Source organism: Helianthus annuus, chromosome 4, assembly GCF_002127325.2.
Source record: "Helianthus annuus cultivar XRQ/B chromosome 4, HanXRQr2.0-SUNRISE, whole genome shotgun sequence".
In the NCBI taxonomy this organism is placed as follows: Eukaryota; Viridiplantae; Streptophyta; class Magnoliopsida; order Asterales; family Asteraceae; genus Helianthus; species Helianthus annuus.
This window is the reverse complement of record NC_035436.2, coordinates 28,823,948-28,839,448: the sequence shown is the minus strand read 5'-3', so window position 1 is coordinate 28,839,448 and position 15,501 is coordinate 28,823,948. Positions and strand designations below refer to the sequence as shown.

Sequence of the window (15,501 nt, the reverse complement as noted above, 5' to 3'; positions counted from 1 at the left end):
AGATTTTGTAAAATTGATTTAAACTTAAATAAAATTAGGTGTTAGTACACAAATATGTTACATTTATAAACTTAAAAAAATGCAAGGGTATTTTAGTCATTAATTAACTAATTTTGGTGTTAGTACCCAAAGGTGTTACAAAATTGAAACCATATAACCTAAACCTGTTAAAAAAAGAAGTTTGTACCCAAAGGCGAAATTATGTTTAAACCACAGGACCCATTTATGTAATTAACTCTAATAATTAAATTATTCCTAAATTCATGCAAGATTAATTCAAATCCTAATCTTCTAATCTATTCTTCATCATTGAATCAGCACCATAATCAGCATCATCAGCAGCACCGAATTCAACATCATCATAAACACCGTAATAAGCATATCGTCAAATCATCACCTTAGTTAGCACGGTAACACCGCCGTCATCACATCTTGTAATCAACATAACACTGTAATCAACACATTAATTAATCAGCACAATTTCATGTTTTGTTAATTTTGTAAACAATAGATACTATTACATAACTAGCACAATTTCATTTTTTTTATAAACAACACATACTCTTACATACTAGCACGATTTCATGTTTTTGTTTTAATTTTGTAAATAGCACATTAGCACATACTATTACATAACTAGTTATTCCAAATAGGTTCCCAATAACAACACAAAAGAAAAAAAAATAGCAACACCTAAGAATTACACAATAAAATAAGAACTTAAGTATAGATTTAAAATCGGCATTATACATTTTTCATATTAGCACATTCCAACTACTTAACTAGCACAATTATAAAACACTTTTTGTAACTTTTTAAAAGTCACTTTTATTAATAAAAAAAATATAGTAATATGTTACTCATATTAAAGATAAAAAAAATATTTGATTTTATGGTATAATTTTTTTTGTCAAAAATAATGAAGTATATAAAAGTTATTTTAGTTTAAAAAACTTGGTGAAATTAGTATTTAGTGGGAAATGGTTAAATAACTAAAATACCCATAACTTGATAGTATTAATTTTTAATTATAGGGGTTATATTTATAATCAATACCAACTCTTGATTTAAACTATCAATAACTCAGATCTGTTCTTACGGTTCTTACAATTAACACTGTTTGCACATACTCTAATAATCATTATCATACATAATAAATCAATATCAACATCACATGCTTGTACTAATTTATATATATGTTTTCCATTTTTGGACTCACACAAAATTGCTTCCTCAAATTAGGTATAAAATTCAAAAAACAATTAAAGCAAAAAATTAGAGGGGAAATTGTTTGAAATCTCCAAATTATTATCTTCTAGGTTACCATACAGAAAAGACCAGAAATCCATGCATCACATTTTTCAAACAATATTATTTTCACACAAATTTACTTGATCCAATTTGTGTGGAATTTTAATTGAATTTTGGATCTTCTGGATGCATGATTTCTGGTCTAGGGTTCTGATCATTACCTATTATTATTTCTGCTATTGATTAGATTTATTAGGTTTTTGTCCGGTTTTTGTCGATTACATTGTGTTTTGATTGATGTGTTTTGTTCATTGTAGCACATATATGAATAATTTGAATATTGTGTGTTGATTGTTATACCAAAACTTCAAAATTTGGGTCTAAATTTTAATATATTTGGCGTTGAATTTTTTATTTAATAGAAAAACACGCGTTTTTTTCGGGTTAAAAAGTTTGGGATTGTAGGATTGTGGGAAAATTAAATGCTTGAAGAATTTCTTGCATTTTGTTTTCCCCGAAAGAGCTGAAATTAGCGATCATCATGAAAATTACGCGTCGAATAATTTGAGTGGCGTGGAGGTTTTGCGCAATTGAAGATTGATCTGATTGAGATAAACCCTTGTAACGGTTTTAAAATCGAGCAAGATGGGTGGGATATGCTCAAGATCAAGAAAAAATGATAAGGAAGAAGAGGGCAAGTTTGATGGTGTGCAGGTGGCGGATCCTACGAACAAAGACGTATCACAACATGGTAATGAGAAGCAGAAAGATAATTGTAAACAATCGATATCCGAAAGGATACTTGGTTCGAAAAGGATGCAAAAGATTAAAAGCATAGTTGGTGGGACTCAAGCTGCACAAAAGGCGGCAGGATGGCCATCGTGGTTAACTTCAGTTGCTTCGGATGCTGTACAAGGTTGGGTTCCCCGCAGCGCTGACTCGTATGAGATGCTTGACAAAGTTAGTACTTAATGTCTCATAGTTATTTAATAATCTTGCATCATTCTTGTTAGGTGTTTGTTATTTTATGTATAACATAAGTTGATATATGATATTTTTCTCATTACAGATTGGCCAAGGCACGTATAGTAGCGTTTACAAAGCCCGAGATCTGCAAAATGATAGGATTGTTGCCGTAAAGAAAGTGCGCTTTGTTAACATGGAACCAGAAAGTGTGCGTTTTATGGCCCGAGAGATTCAAATATTGCGCAGATTAGACCACCCAAATTGTATGAAGCTTCAGGCTTTGGTTACTTCAAAGTATTCAGGCAGCTTATATCTTGTTTTCGATTATATGGAGCATGATCTTGTCGGGCTTTTACATTCTCAGAAAGGCAAGAAGTTCACACTGCCACAGGTTTCGTATCCTTTTTTTCATAATATGATAATAAATCGATAGATTCTTCTATTTGTTTTAATGATTTTGTTATATTTGTAGATTAAATGTTATATGCAACAATTTCTTCGCGGATTAGAGCACTGTCATTCTCGTGGTATTCTGCATCGTGACCTCAAGGGTTCAAATATTTTAGTCGACAACAATGGAGTTCTCAAGATTGGAGATTTTGGTCTGGCTGCACGGTTTGAACCGGGTCAAAAAGAACCATTGACTAGTCGGGTAGTAACTTTATGGTATAGAGCACCCGAACTTCTATTTGGTTCAACCTCATATGGTGTTTCCATCGATATGTGGAGTGTGGGCTGCATCCTTGCGGAGCTCTTTTTGGGAAGGCCCATCATGCCAGGAAGGACCGAGGTATGTTATGCATTTATTACTTTTATATTCTATCGTGTATCCGTATAAAATGTATAACCACACGTGGAAATCTCGACCCATTTACTTATAAGCAAATTTTAGTAAGAGTCCACATAGACATAGTTTTATAAAGAAAATGTGAACCATCTTATACTAATTAAAATTGTTAAAATTGTTTTGCCTTTTGAAGTGTTACAATTTTATTTGTTATTTTTTTAAACTAATAATAAACATGAATCTTAGGTGGAGCAAATACACAAGATCTTCAAGCTTTGTGGATCACCTTCAGAAGAATATTGGGAAGTATCAAAGTTACCTCATGCAACTAGTTTTAAACCTCAAAAACCGTATAACCGTCGTATTATTGAGACATTCCAACAACACTTGCCTCCTTCTGCATTGGCCCTTTTAGATACCCTACTTGCAATCGAACCAGATGCACGTGGGACCGCAACTTCTGCACTCTCTAGTGAGGTATATAACTTTAACTAAACTCCACTAGCAAGTTCCATGTACGAATTTGTTAGTAGGTGTGTCAGATTTGAATAAAAAAGGACAAACCCGGTGCACAAATGCTCCCTTGTGCGTGGGGCCCAGTGGGCGTCAGGCCAACTTGGGCCTGATGTACGCATCCTTACCCTGCATTTCAGCAAGAGATTGTTTCCGCGACTCAAATTTGTGACCTCCACGTCACATGGCAGCAACCTTACTGTTGCTCCAGGGTTTGCCCGTCTGTTAGATTTGGATCAAATCGGCTAATGATTTGACCCGTGACCCAACCACACGGATCATAACCTGACCCAAAGTGGGATGTGTTGGGTAAGGAATGAATGACCATTTTTAGTGATAAAAGTGGGGATAAGATACTATGAAAATATTTATAAAGATAGTTTTTTTTTTTTTGTCATTATTGTCTATATAGTACTAATAATAGAAATTTGTTATGTCCCAGTTTTTCACAACAGAACCTCTTCCTTGTGATCCATCTGAGTTACCAGTATATCCTCCAAGTAAAGAGTTTGACGCTAGACAACGCGAAGAGGAAGCTAGAAGGTACATTATATTCATTTGCCGGACATAAAACGACCAAAACTCTCCTTGTTTTTCGACGAAAAAACTGTATTTCATTACCTACTAGAAAACACCATCTTTGTGGCTTTATTCTGATGTTATCATCATTGTTTATAGGCGGAAAGCTGAAGCTATGAAAGGACATGTGCCTGATTCTGTTAGGATAGGTGCTGGAGAATTGAAAGCACAATCTAAAGCACAGGTAACTTTCTCTATTCTCACAACTTGAGTCGGGTTGACCTGTTTAACCCGTTTAATTAAATAGGTCAACCCGTCAACTCGTTTACTTTAACCCGTTTAAAACATTTACAACTCGATTATAAACGTTGTGCAACCCGCCGTTTGACTCATTTAGATAAATGAGTTGAATATGTCGTGTTTGGGTGATTGTTGCACCTAAACTGCCAACCCGAAACCTGTTAAACAGGTCGTGTTTGGGTTACAATCCGTCAACCCAACACGAGTGGCACCCCTAAATTTAAACTAAATGGGCCAAAATTGCCACTTTGTTTTCTTGAAATCTATTGTCTTGATAATGGCCATTTTATTCATTTCAGGGACCGTTGACTGTGAGAAAACGAGAGGCGAATGGAATAGCTAGGCTCAAATTCGCGTATTATAACTCTGAGATCCACCAAAGTGCTTTAGGAACATTGACTAATAACCTAAAAGACGACGCGATTGGCACAAGTTTAAGGATGGTACTTTTAAACATGGATCCTGCACAAAAAAGACCAATGACCAACATGCATCCGGCACAAGAATCCGAATCCACCAAGAACAATAATGGGCACAGCAAAAACACCTTGGTAATCTTGATACTATTATGGCCATTTTATTAAAAAAAAAAAAAAAAAAAAAAAAAAAAAAAAAAAAAAACCATCTGAGATTAAACATATATTCGACTCCTCATAAGTAAGTTGAGCATTTTACAAACATGTGCGTCATTTGTCAGGGCCACGCAAAGAAGATAAGCAGGGTTTATTCTGGGCCGTTGATTCGTCCAGGAGGAAATACAGAAGACATGCTTAAAGCACATGAAAGACATATCCAAGCAGCAGTTAGGAAAGCGCGTGCAGAGAAGGCCAAAGGTAGACTGGCATGACAATTTGTTGTGATCTGATGCTAACTGGAAGTCAAATGATGATGTTTGAGCCTGAAGTGAGAAGCGTTGTTGCTGGCTTGCTGCAATAACACATGAAGTGAAATCGAGTGAAGATATTAAAGGGTTGATGATGTGGCATTCACGACGGGATCACGTAAAACCACATAAAGAGCAGCATACCGTCGTAAAGTACAGATATTGAATCACATTTGACAATGAGAGTCGGCGGCTTTGCAGTTGAAATGAACTCTAAATTCAAATTCTAATTAAAGCAAATGTAACATTTTTTGTAGAATTATTTGGTCATTGTTTATCCTGATAATTTTAAACTCTAAATTCAAATTCTAGTCACACTGTTTCAAACTTGACCCATTGGATAAAGTATACAAACAAGGGTGTATGCAATCCATTTTATAAGTCTGTTGGGTACTTTGGTTAAATAGTATAAAGTGTTTCCGAGGGAATGGTCGCGATTGACGGACAAGAGACATAATTGTCTCAGATCGCAGTCATATTGGTTTTAAAAAGTTTCGTCTAAACGTGGCGCGTCTTGCACATGCGGGTCAAAATTAGAGTGTTACTATGAAATTTTAGAAAATAATGACCTACGGTAGGCTGATATGTAAGAACGACCAAAAGGACGAAGAGATTATGAATGTAATACCTCATGAAGAAAGTTAATGAGTAAAAAAGATAAGAGAGATGTAACTTTCAATTGTGCATCAAGCTTATTTGGTTGCACATAGAGCAACTCCTCATGTATGTAAGGCTCCCGTCTCACGCCTTGGCTTTCGGGAACCTAAACGTCTCAAAGCCCGTTGCACAATTCCAAAACCAAGGTTATCATTTATTTAAATATGATCCAATGGTTAAAAGTGGTTTTTTTTTTTTTTTTGTTCTTTAATTCTTTGCGATTCGCTAACATCCTCCCTATACACACACTCATAGGAGTTTAAATGCGAACCGTTAAATAACTAGGAACCAAGTTAACCACTTTGCACCCACGCCCTTGAATCATGATCATCATCTTCATCCCAACCGGCAACCACTCCATAATCAAAGACCAAAAAGTCGTTCCTTTGCTTCCGAATTATCTGATGGGAACACACCCGTACACGGGACCAAACGTCACCTCTTTCGTTCTTATTACTTATTACGCATTTGAAGAAGCTCCCTCTAAGTTATAACTACACATACCATAAGGTTCATTTACATGTTAAAGAGCAAGTTTCTACTTTGTCAATTCTGTACAACCTTAAGACTACTTGTAATATTTATATTTATAATATTTATAAAACAGTAAACTTTAACCTTAGATACTCCCATTTTATTTTAACTCGAATAACTTCAAAACAAAAATTATATATCTCGCTTCGGCTTACGGCTCAGCTCCGCGTAACTCCCGCCCATAAGCTGCAAAATCTCTTCCCACAAACCCTCCGACGACGAACTTTGTATCCTACCGAAAATCAAATTTGAACTACAAGCCGCCACGTGCCAAAAACCGGCTTCAATCTCTTCTCTAAGCTGATCAAGCTGCCATCCCGCATACCCAACAAAAAACCGAAAATCTTGCGGTTTCAAAACCCCGGACTTCACTAACGCAGAAGCTTGATCCAAACTGTTTCGGGAACCGAAGCATAAACCAGGAACAACTTCTTCGAAATCAAGAAAGCTTTCTTTCCCTTTTGTTTTTAATAAATATATGCTTGCCTCAAGAGGCCCGCCGAAATGCAACTGACAGTCGGAGAACGTGGTGGCTAAATGAAGATTTGTGGGTTTCATGTTTTTGATCTTTTTGTTAAGGGGTCGGTTTATTATTACTCCAAACGGGCCTTCTTGGGGGTGTCGGGTTCCTGAGCCCAGTAGGAAAACGACTGATCTTTCGAATGTTTGAACCCCGTCGAGCTTTTCGGTTGCAACGAGGACACAGCCTGTCTCGGGAGAGGTCAAGGGGTGGGCCCATTTTGACCCTAGACGTTTGGGCTCTTGGACCGCCCCTTCATCTTGTTTGTTAAGAAGTAACTACATAGCATACCCAACATATTAGTTATTTGTAAAAACTTGTTAATAAGTAATTTGAGGTGGTTATTACGACCCGTTTACTTATAAACGAATCCACATGCGTGCGTTGTGTTTTATCTCAAACGGCTCAAATAAAAAAACTTAGCTAAAAGGGGAGTGATTCAAAACCGTCCATTACTCCATTTTAAATGCGTAATTCTTTTATTCACAAAGTCAGATAATTATTGAAGTGATATTATTTTTGTAATCATAATCGAAGTGTTAACGATTTACAAAAGATGGACAAAAGTGTATGTGGGTCTAGGCTTACAAATGAACGAAACGCTCATGAACCATGAACTGTTCGGCGGGATGTTCGTTTATTTAAATAAACGAACGAACACGAACAAAACTTTTGTTCATTTAATTAAATGAATGAGCATGAACACATGTTTTGTTCGTTCATTTATGTTTATGAACGTACATTTATGTTCGTTCATTTATGTTCGTTTATTTATGTTCGTTTATGTTTGTTCAGTTATATTCATTTGTGTCCGTTTATGTTTGTTCAATTATGTTCGTTTAAGTTTGTTTGTGTTTGTTTACGTTCGTGAACTGTGCGTTTAGGTTTTAAACGAACGAACACGAACGAACACGAACGAACACGAACATACCCATTTTCTTAATAGATGAACATGAACAAAAAAATTTGTTCGATTATATGTTCGTGTTCATTTCGGTTAAAGTTAAATGAACGAACATCGTTCGGTTCGTTTACAGGCCTATGTGGGTCACAACCCAGCCCAAATCACCCTTTTCAACTCCACTTACCCGCCCATTTTGCTACCTCTACTCATCTTAGGTATTTTTTTTACCTAAAGAAAATAGAATGCGATTAAGAAATATATTACCTGCTTATTGTCAACGAGAATGGCTCTAAACTCTCTCCAGTCAACTTTATGGTGGAACTTTGGGGTACCCGTATCACTAGGTTTGTGGCTTTCAGCATGATTATTTCCTTCTCCTTCCGGAACCGAATGATCACCATTGCCTATAATTTATAACAACACCCCCAAAAATTAAGATGTAATTAAACCATATAAAAGAATATAGAAGATTACCCTTTTCCCTCCCTATGTTATGTTGAAATTATGTTCCTACTGATTCTGGTTTTGTACCACTTTTATCCATAAAATGCATGTGCACGACACATGATCAGGAAATTACCAAACTACCCTCATGTTATTCACACGTCACTTTCTTTAGGAGTTATTATTTTTTTAAGCTGATTGATCAAGTTATCACCATGCTTTTACCGGTACTAAAGTTTATCGAAAAAAGCAACTTCAAAGATATGGGAACAGAAGCAACATCATGGAGAAGCGTTTTATACTAATAAAGCTTACATTGGTCTGTCAAAGTTCTACCTCAACAATATTTGAATAATATCATACTCTCAAAAACATGAAACGATGACTATAGTTCACCAGAAATGGTTTTCAATAGTATAATCAAATACCAAAAACACCATTAACAAGGAAAAATCAAGGGAAGTTATGGACCACGTTCAGTAATGAGCATATAGGTGAACCTTACAAAAAAAAGTGTGTACATGTAGGTCATGACCATAGTTGTTAATGGCGACTAACGACAGATAGCGATAGAGTACCTATATGCTACATAGCGAATAGCGATAAATAGCGGGCGGCTGTTTTATAAATAGCGATACACTAGAAAAAAAAATAAAAATTATATATATATATATATATATATATATATATATATATATATATATATATATATATATATATATATATATATATATATAGAGTAAGGTTAACATACAAAAAGCCTTATCATACATCATGTAGGAGACAATGATAACCGTTGGATCAGGGGTATAATCACGCATGGGACCACATAATCACGCATGGGACCACATAATCAAGCATGGGACCACATAATCACGCATGGGACTATAATCACGCACGTTCTATGATAATAACGCACGTTATATTTTTTGTCATGTATGTTAATGTAGGTTAAGCCTTGAAGTACATTATACTTTCTCTATATATATATATATGGGGAAAGATAAATCGAAAACCCATGTGAGTTGAGAAAACCCAAATAAACCCTATGTAACATTTTTATTTTTTTCTAAAAAAAAATAGGAAATGTAATATAAATGTACACGGACCTATTTATGAAAAAAAATGAAAAAAACGCTTACTATTTTTTTTTAAAAAAATGTTGAAAATTTATATGTTACATTTTTTTTGGACATACATATTATGTAACCTGAAATTTTGTAACATTTTTTTTAAAAAAACTACTTGGTGTTTTTTTGTGTTTCTTTTTTTAAAATGTTCAAATATATGTATATTACATTTCCTATTTTTTTTAGAAATGTATCTTGAGTTTACATGGTTTTTTTACAAAGGTTTTCTGAGTTTTCTCAACTCAAGTGGGTTTTCGATTTATCCTTCCCCTATATATATATATATATATATATATATATATATATATATATATATATAGGATAAGGATCATGTGAGAAGTGATAGGCTAGTTGAGAATCTTGAGAAGCATTCTGGACCACACATTTTTCTAAGCCTTTCGTAATATACACATATGTATAGTTTAAAATTGACTATATACATATATGTATATTGAGTTATACACATATGTATATAGTCAATTTTAAACCATACATATGTGTATATTACGAAAGGCTTAGAAAAATGTGTGGTCCAGAATGCTTCTCAAGTTTCTCATATAGGGTGGACTTCTCTTAGGATCCCTACCCTATATATATATATATATATATATATATATATATATATATATATATATATGCTATTTTTCAAAATACCTTGGTATATATATGCTATTTTACATGTATATTTGACAAAAACCTAAAATCCAGCTATTTTATAGCTATATTTAAATGCTATTTATATTAAAAAAAATAAAGTGTCGCTCTTCTCGCTATCCATCGCTACAACCCTAATAGCGACGCTAGACCTATACGCTACGTAGCACGCTATAGCTTTTACTACAATCGCTATTGACAACTATAGTCATGACATATGATATGTAATTATGTACAAATATATGTATGGGGTGCGTTCATTTTAGAACCAAGATTATGTTAAAAAAACAGCATAAGAACATGTACAAGGTACTTCAATGAAAAGGGTATAACTGAAAACAATGGTTTATATCTTTCTCTCCAATCTTTCTTTGATTTTATCTCCTCTCTCCTGAATTTTTTTAAGTACTACAATGTGCACATATGCTTATGCATGTAGTGATATGCATATATACATTTAGACAAAATGTTACCAATACCATCTTTTTTTAAAAGTAAATCTTAGATTTCTTAGACATATTGATATCCACATGCATTCTAGTCAATTTATATAATAAATGATACACGGGTTAAAGTCGATCTCTCACTTCTCAACATGTTGTATGTATATATGTGTATTTATAGGTGGGTATCATCATCATCATACTCAGTAAATCCCACCAATAGCAAAGCTAAGGTAGGGTCTGAGGAGGGTAGATGTAGACAGCCTTACCTCTACCCTGTAGGAATAGAGAGGCTGCTTCCAGTGAGACCCCCGGCTCGATTGCAGTTTTGTATCAAGCCTTAAAAACACTCAAACAATCGGGACAGAGACTGATTGGTGCATGTACCCCCGTGTCTTTTAGCTATCAACGTATGCATGATTAACCATCCGCCGCTTTTAACGTTATTTTCACAAAATTAGTAAAATAACGTTAAAGTTAGTACATGTCATCCATCTACCTAAACTACTTCTTTCACAGGGGCAGCTCAAATGTCAATGCTGGTCCACAACACCAAGAGATATACAATGTATAGATTCATACATTCATACATTCTATTTACTTATTTTACTAATCTTCCAAAATTGACTTGTTTCACATTGTAATTAAAGATGATTAAAGACATAAGTAAAAAATATTAAACAACTCTACCCTCTTTATCAGACAAAATGTCTGCCTAAAAAAACAAAATAATTGATGAATTCAAAACAATCTCCGCCTAATGCAATTTGACTTTATGTTAGTCAATATCAACAAGAATCATAAAGACTATATCAAACTTTTGAAATTCATATCACATAATAAATCATAAATAAATAATCATGTTATAATTCTCCTTTCAAGATATCAACAACAGGCTCCAATTTCATGCAAACCATCAAAAATCTCAAATTTATAAAAAAAAAAAAAAAAAAAAAAAACCCTAAATATTAAAAAAGAAAAATAAGAGAAATTGCACCTGCAGAAGACGATGAATCAGGATCATTATGCGAATTCTTGTTCCCATTAGCTCGCACAATAATCGAACGATTGGAGTAAAGCATTGATTTGGGAACCGTAATCTGGAAGACTTTTGGAAGATCGAAAGGTGCAAACTTTGGTGAGGAATTAGGGTGATTGAAGATGGGTATGTTAGGTTTGATGTGTAGAGCACAAAGATCCATGACGATTGTGTTGTGTTGTGTATTGATTTGAAGCCTAAATAAAATTGGAATGTTTTGGAGTTTAATTGGAGAAGTGGTTAGGTTGATTTTGTAGAGATCATATAATAATAATAAGGAATGATGGTGGAAGACCCAAAGTGGAAGTCAGTGAGTGTTTGTGTTTGAGAGAGAGAGAGAGAGAATACCGTTAGGTAAAGCGACGTTAGGGTCACGTGGGTGGGTTTATGGGTGGGGTCGGTAAGACTAAAGGATATGGGGGCCGGCTTAGGCCCGGCCTGGCCTGGCCTGGCGCCGGTCTCCCACACCGCCCCCTCAGCCCGGCTCGTCCCAACTGGCTCCCACACGACGATCTCGCCGTGTCTGCTTCTCTCACATATACCTATACATACATACATATATATACATAAAGGGGTTCATCCCCCACCCCTTGGTTCATCCCCTTTCCACCCGTAGTGGGGCGTGATTTTTAAAAAATTTTCAAAAAAAACGCCTTATAACGCCCCCACTCCCATTACATAGGGCGTTTTGGGGGGTTATTTTTGAAAAAAAAAATTGATTAGCGTTATTATTAAAACGCCATTTTGCACTTGTTGGAGGTTTGACTTGGGTTGACCCACCAATGAGAAATCAGTTTGTTTTTTTTTTTTTTTTTTTGTTTAAGGATTAAAAGGGGCATTATTTGGGCATTATTCCCACTACGCCAATTTTGCAATAACGCCCCATGCTGACTGGGTTGCCACGTGTCGGATAATGCCCCATGGTGGGGGCATTATTTTTCTTAACCACTACACATGGTCTTAGGCCCATCCTTACTTCCGGTGACGTAGCGGCCCATCCTCCGTCACCATACCTTCCAGTCTAATGGGTAAAAATAGGTCTAAACAAATTATATTAGACCATGTCTAGTGGTTTAGTAAATGATGCCCCCATTTTTTAGCGTTTTTCGTCATGTAACAGTCCAGTCAGCAATAGGGCATTATTAAGCGTTTTTACAAAAGGAGCATAGTAGAATAATGCCTAATAATGCCCCAACCAATCATTACACAATTATTAATTCTTTTTTAAATTAAAACCTAATAATACTTCATTAAATAAAAAAAAGTTACAATACTAAAAATAAAAAAACTGAAAAAAAGTAAAAAAAAAAATTACATTGCAAAATTTTAGGTTTTATAAAAGATTCAAATCAACATTTAATAAACAAAACTTTAGGGACTGATATAGCATTTTTAAAACTTGAAATACTAAAGGTTTTGAAGTTTAAAATTTTTTTTAAATACAATCAAAGTGCAGGGACTGGATGTGCAAAATCATCTTCTTCTTCCTTTGTCACCCACAACAACCTGCAACATCAACCTTCAAAAAAACATTTAGCAAAATCTAATTATACACATACAAATATTATTTCTTTTGTTTTTTTTAATTAAAACTAATTATACACACACATGGCAAGGTCCTATTGGGCAAACAAATGAACTTTCAACGTGTTTCAAATCACGCTAGGGGGTTGCGAAATAACGTCGGAAAACGCCGGCGGGGTGGGGACCGGGCGTTTTGGGGCGTGTTTGGGGGGGGGGGGGACGCCAAAATGTTGGCCACTACGGGTGGTCTTAGACTGCGGGGAGTGGGGGCCTATGGTTGGGGCATCGAGCGACAAGTGGCAAGCTGGTAGGGTCATATGGATGGTGCGGCGTGACGGGGCTGCTGGCTGGGTGTAGGTTGACATGGCCAGCCATGTGTCATTTCTTAATTATTTTTTTAAACTATTTTAAATTTCTTTTAGTTAATACAGAATACTAAATATAATTTTTTTTAAACTGCAAATAAAATTAAGAAAAAAAAACTACATAAAATTAAAAAAAATAAATACTTCAAGATTCGCACATATCATATTTCTTAAGATTTCTTGTTTCATCTTCAATGCCAATTCCAATTCTGGGCCACTAAGGTGATCGACGTTCATGGCGAGAAATTTCATATCCTCGCGTCTTTCTTTGTTATATGTTTTTTATCGTACGCAGCTTGCATATTTTTTTTAATCTCGATCCTTTGTTGTTGGATGAAATTGAATGTGTCGATTTTCGTTCCAGTTTCATCCAACTGCTCGGTGTACAGCCCTTTACCCGCTTTTTGACGTGTCTCTACCTGGTGGGCAAGGAGAATCATCAAAATCATCTAAATTTAGATCAAGCTCTTGATCACGAGCATCGGACCGAGCTTGGGACGAGGGTGTGGTGCTCTTTTGGTTGAAGTTGATTCGCTAGCAGTAGGAACTCTCGCCCATTTAGAAGCGTACCTTCATACATCCCAACAATGCATGTAATTGAACTCATGCGTCTTGTTGTCTCTGTATGCTATAATGGTGTTCTTGATAAAGTTCGCCTCCGGTTCACCGCTCCTTGGCGAGGTCCTCGCCTTATGGAAAAAATCCATTGAACGCAGTGACTTGTGTATTTATGTCACCCCACTTGAACGAGAGGCTATCATTTTCACGATATACCTCCTCGCTTACCAATCACCTATGAAAGGATCTCTTAATGGAATCCCAAAAATGCTGGCGGTGTCATGAATTCCCTATTCCAAAAAAAAAATAGGCATTATAAAAAAATTATATTAAAACTAAAAAAGTAATATTGTTATATAAAAAAATACCTTCAATTGGATCTTCCGATTCATTCATATAATATTTTGCCAAAACAGTTTCTTATTGCGGCGTCCACTATAATTGTGTTCGTTGAGCGTCCGCTAGTGCTTTCTCCTCATCCATTTTTTGTGACTTCTTTGCGGGTTTTGATGACGAACCGCTCATGTTTTGCGGTTATGTTTCGAGAACGGAATCAGGTTGGGAAAGGTTAATGAGGGAATTAGATGATTCATCGTATGGAAAATTCGTGTAAACACGGTTTCCTATAACAACGGGATTCCCGCTAGGTCGGGAACCGATGAGTAGATTAAAGGGCCGCTAGGTCGGTTAGTTGGTTGACGGTTTTGTGGCGGGCAAGGGTTCGGGGTTTCTTAGTATTCAAAAGGGTTGGTCGGGTTGTATCCACGGTTATAAGGATGCATTGTAGAGGATTTGGGTTAAATTTATAAAAATATAGCGATAGAAGAAGTAGAGATGTAGAGAAAGTGGTAAAAATTGTAAAAAGGGGTAGTATTTATAGGGTATATAAAATATTTTTTGTAATTAACTAGCCGTTTGGCTAACGTGTCACACCCCCAAACTACCACCTAGAGAGTGTCCCTGTTAGGCGTGTGACGAACTGTCAATGAGCCACTAATTACATTGAACTCACAAGTTTCAAAATAAAACTCTCTATTAAATGATAAAATTCCAATATGAGTTTATACGAAAACCAAAGTGTTCAGCGGAAGCGTTATCAAAACCATACGTTAAATATTCTCAAAACAATTGTATGAAAACCAATATTCCAATAAGTGAATCCAATCAACACGACCCATGACCACTCCAGCTACTTCAGACAGCAAGTTCCAAATCCATATAGCCTAACAACCTGCGAGCATGCAACAAGTGTATCAGACAACGCTGGTGAGTTCATAGTTTTTCAAAAACGTTGGTTACCAAGTGTTTAATTAATCCATTGAAGTTAATTCCGAAAGTAATGTTGAAAACAATGTTGATAATATCCCAATACAAGACGGCTTCTGATTATTTTGCCCTTTCTCCAATGCTCCTATCAAAGCATTGGTCATGACCAGGTCATTAGTTCAACACCCGTCCTCCCAGATACGGGGTGAGGTTGCCAAACCTAAGTAGCGCTACCAACTAATAC

The 15,501-nt window shown here is 35.6% G+C and overlaps 2 protein-coding genes across 2 annotated transcripts; one reads left to right on the top strand and one right to left on the bottom strand.

Annotated features, from left to right (window-relative positions):
* The first annotated feature begins 1,313 nt into the window (after positions 1-1,313).
* Positions 1,314-5,546, top strand: LOC110936059 (probable serine/threonine-protein kinase At1g09600). The gene is made up of 8 exons (XM_022178408.2): positions 1,314-2,211; positions 2,321-2,608; positions 2,690-3,007; positions 3,251-3,481; positions 3,960-4,060; positions 4,196-4,280; positions 4,636-4,887; positions 5,034-5,546. Exons 1-8 carry the CDS (start codon positions 1,897-1,899, stop codon positions 5,181-5,183), a joined length of 1,740 nt encoding a protein of 579 aa, XP_022034100.1. The 5' UTR covers positions 1,314-1,896; the 3' UTR covers positions 5,184-5,546.
* A 797-nt stretch (positions 5,547-6,343) lies between these two features.
* LOC110936060 (UPF0301 protein Cpar_0662) lies at positions 6,344-11,915 on the bottom strand. Its single transcript, XM_022178409.2, has 3 exons — positions 11,503-11,915; positions 8,099-8,238; positions 6,344-7,208 (listed from the first exon to the last, which is right to left on the bottom strand). The coding sequence occupies exons 1-3, from the start codon at positions 11,705-11,707 to the stop codon at positions 6,543-6,545; spliced, it is 1,011 nt and encodes a 336-aa protein (XP_022034101.1). The 5' UTR covers positions 11,708-11,915; the 3' UTR covers positions 6,344-6,542.
* Between the last annotated feature and the right edge of the window lie 3,586 nt (positions 11,916-15,501).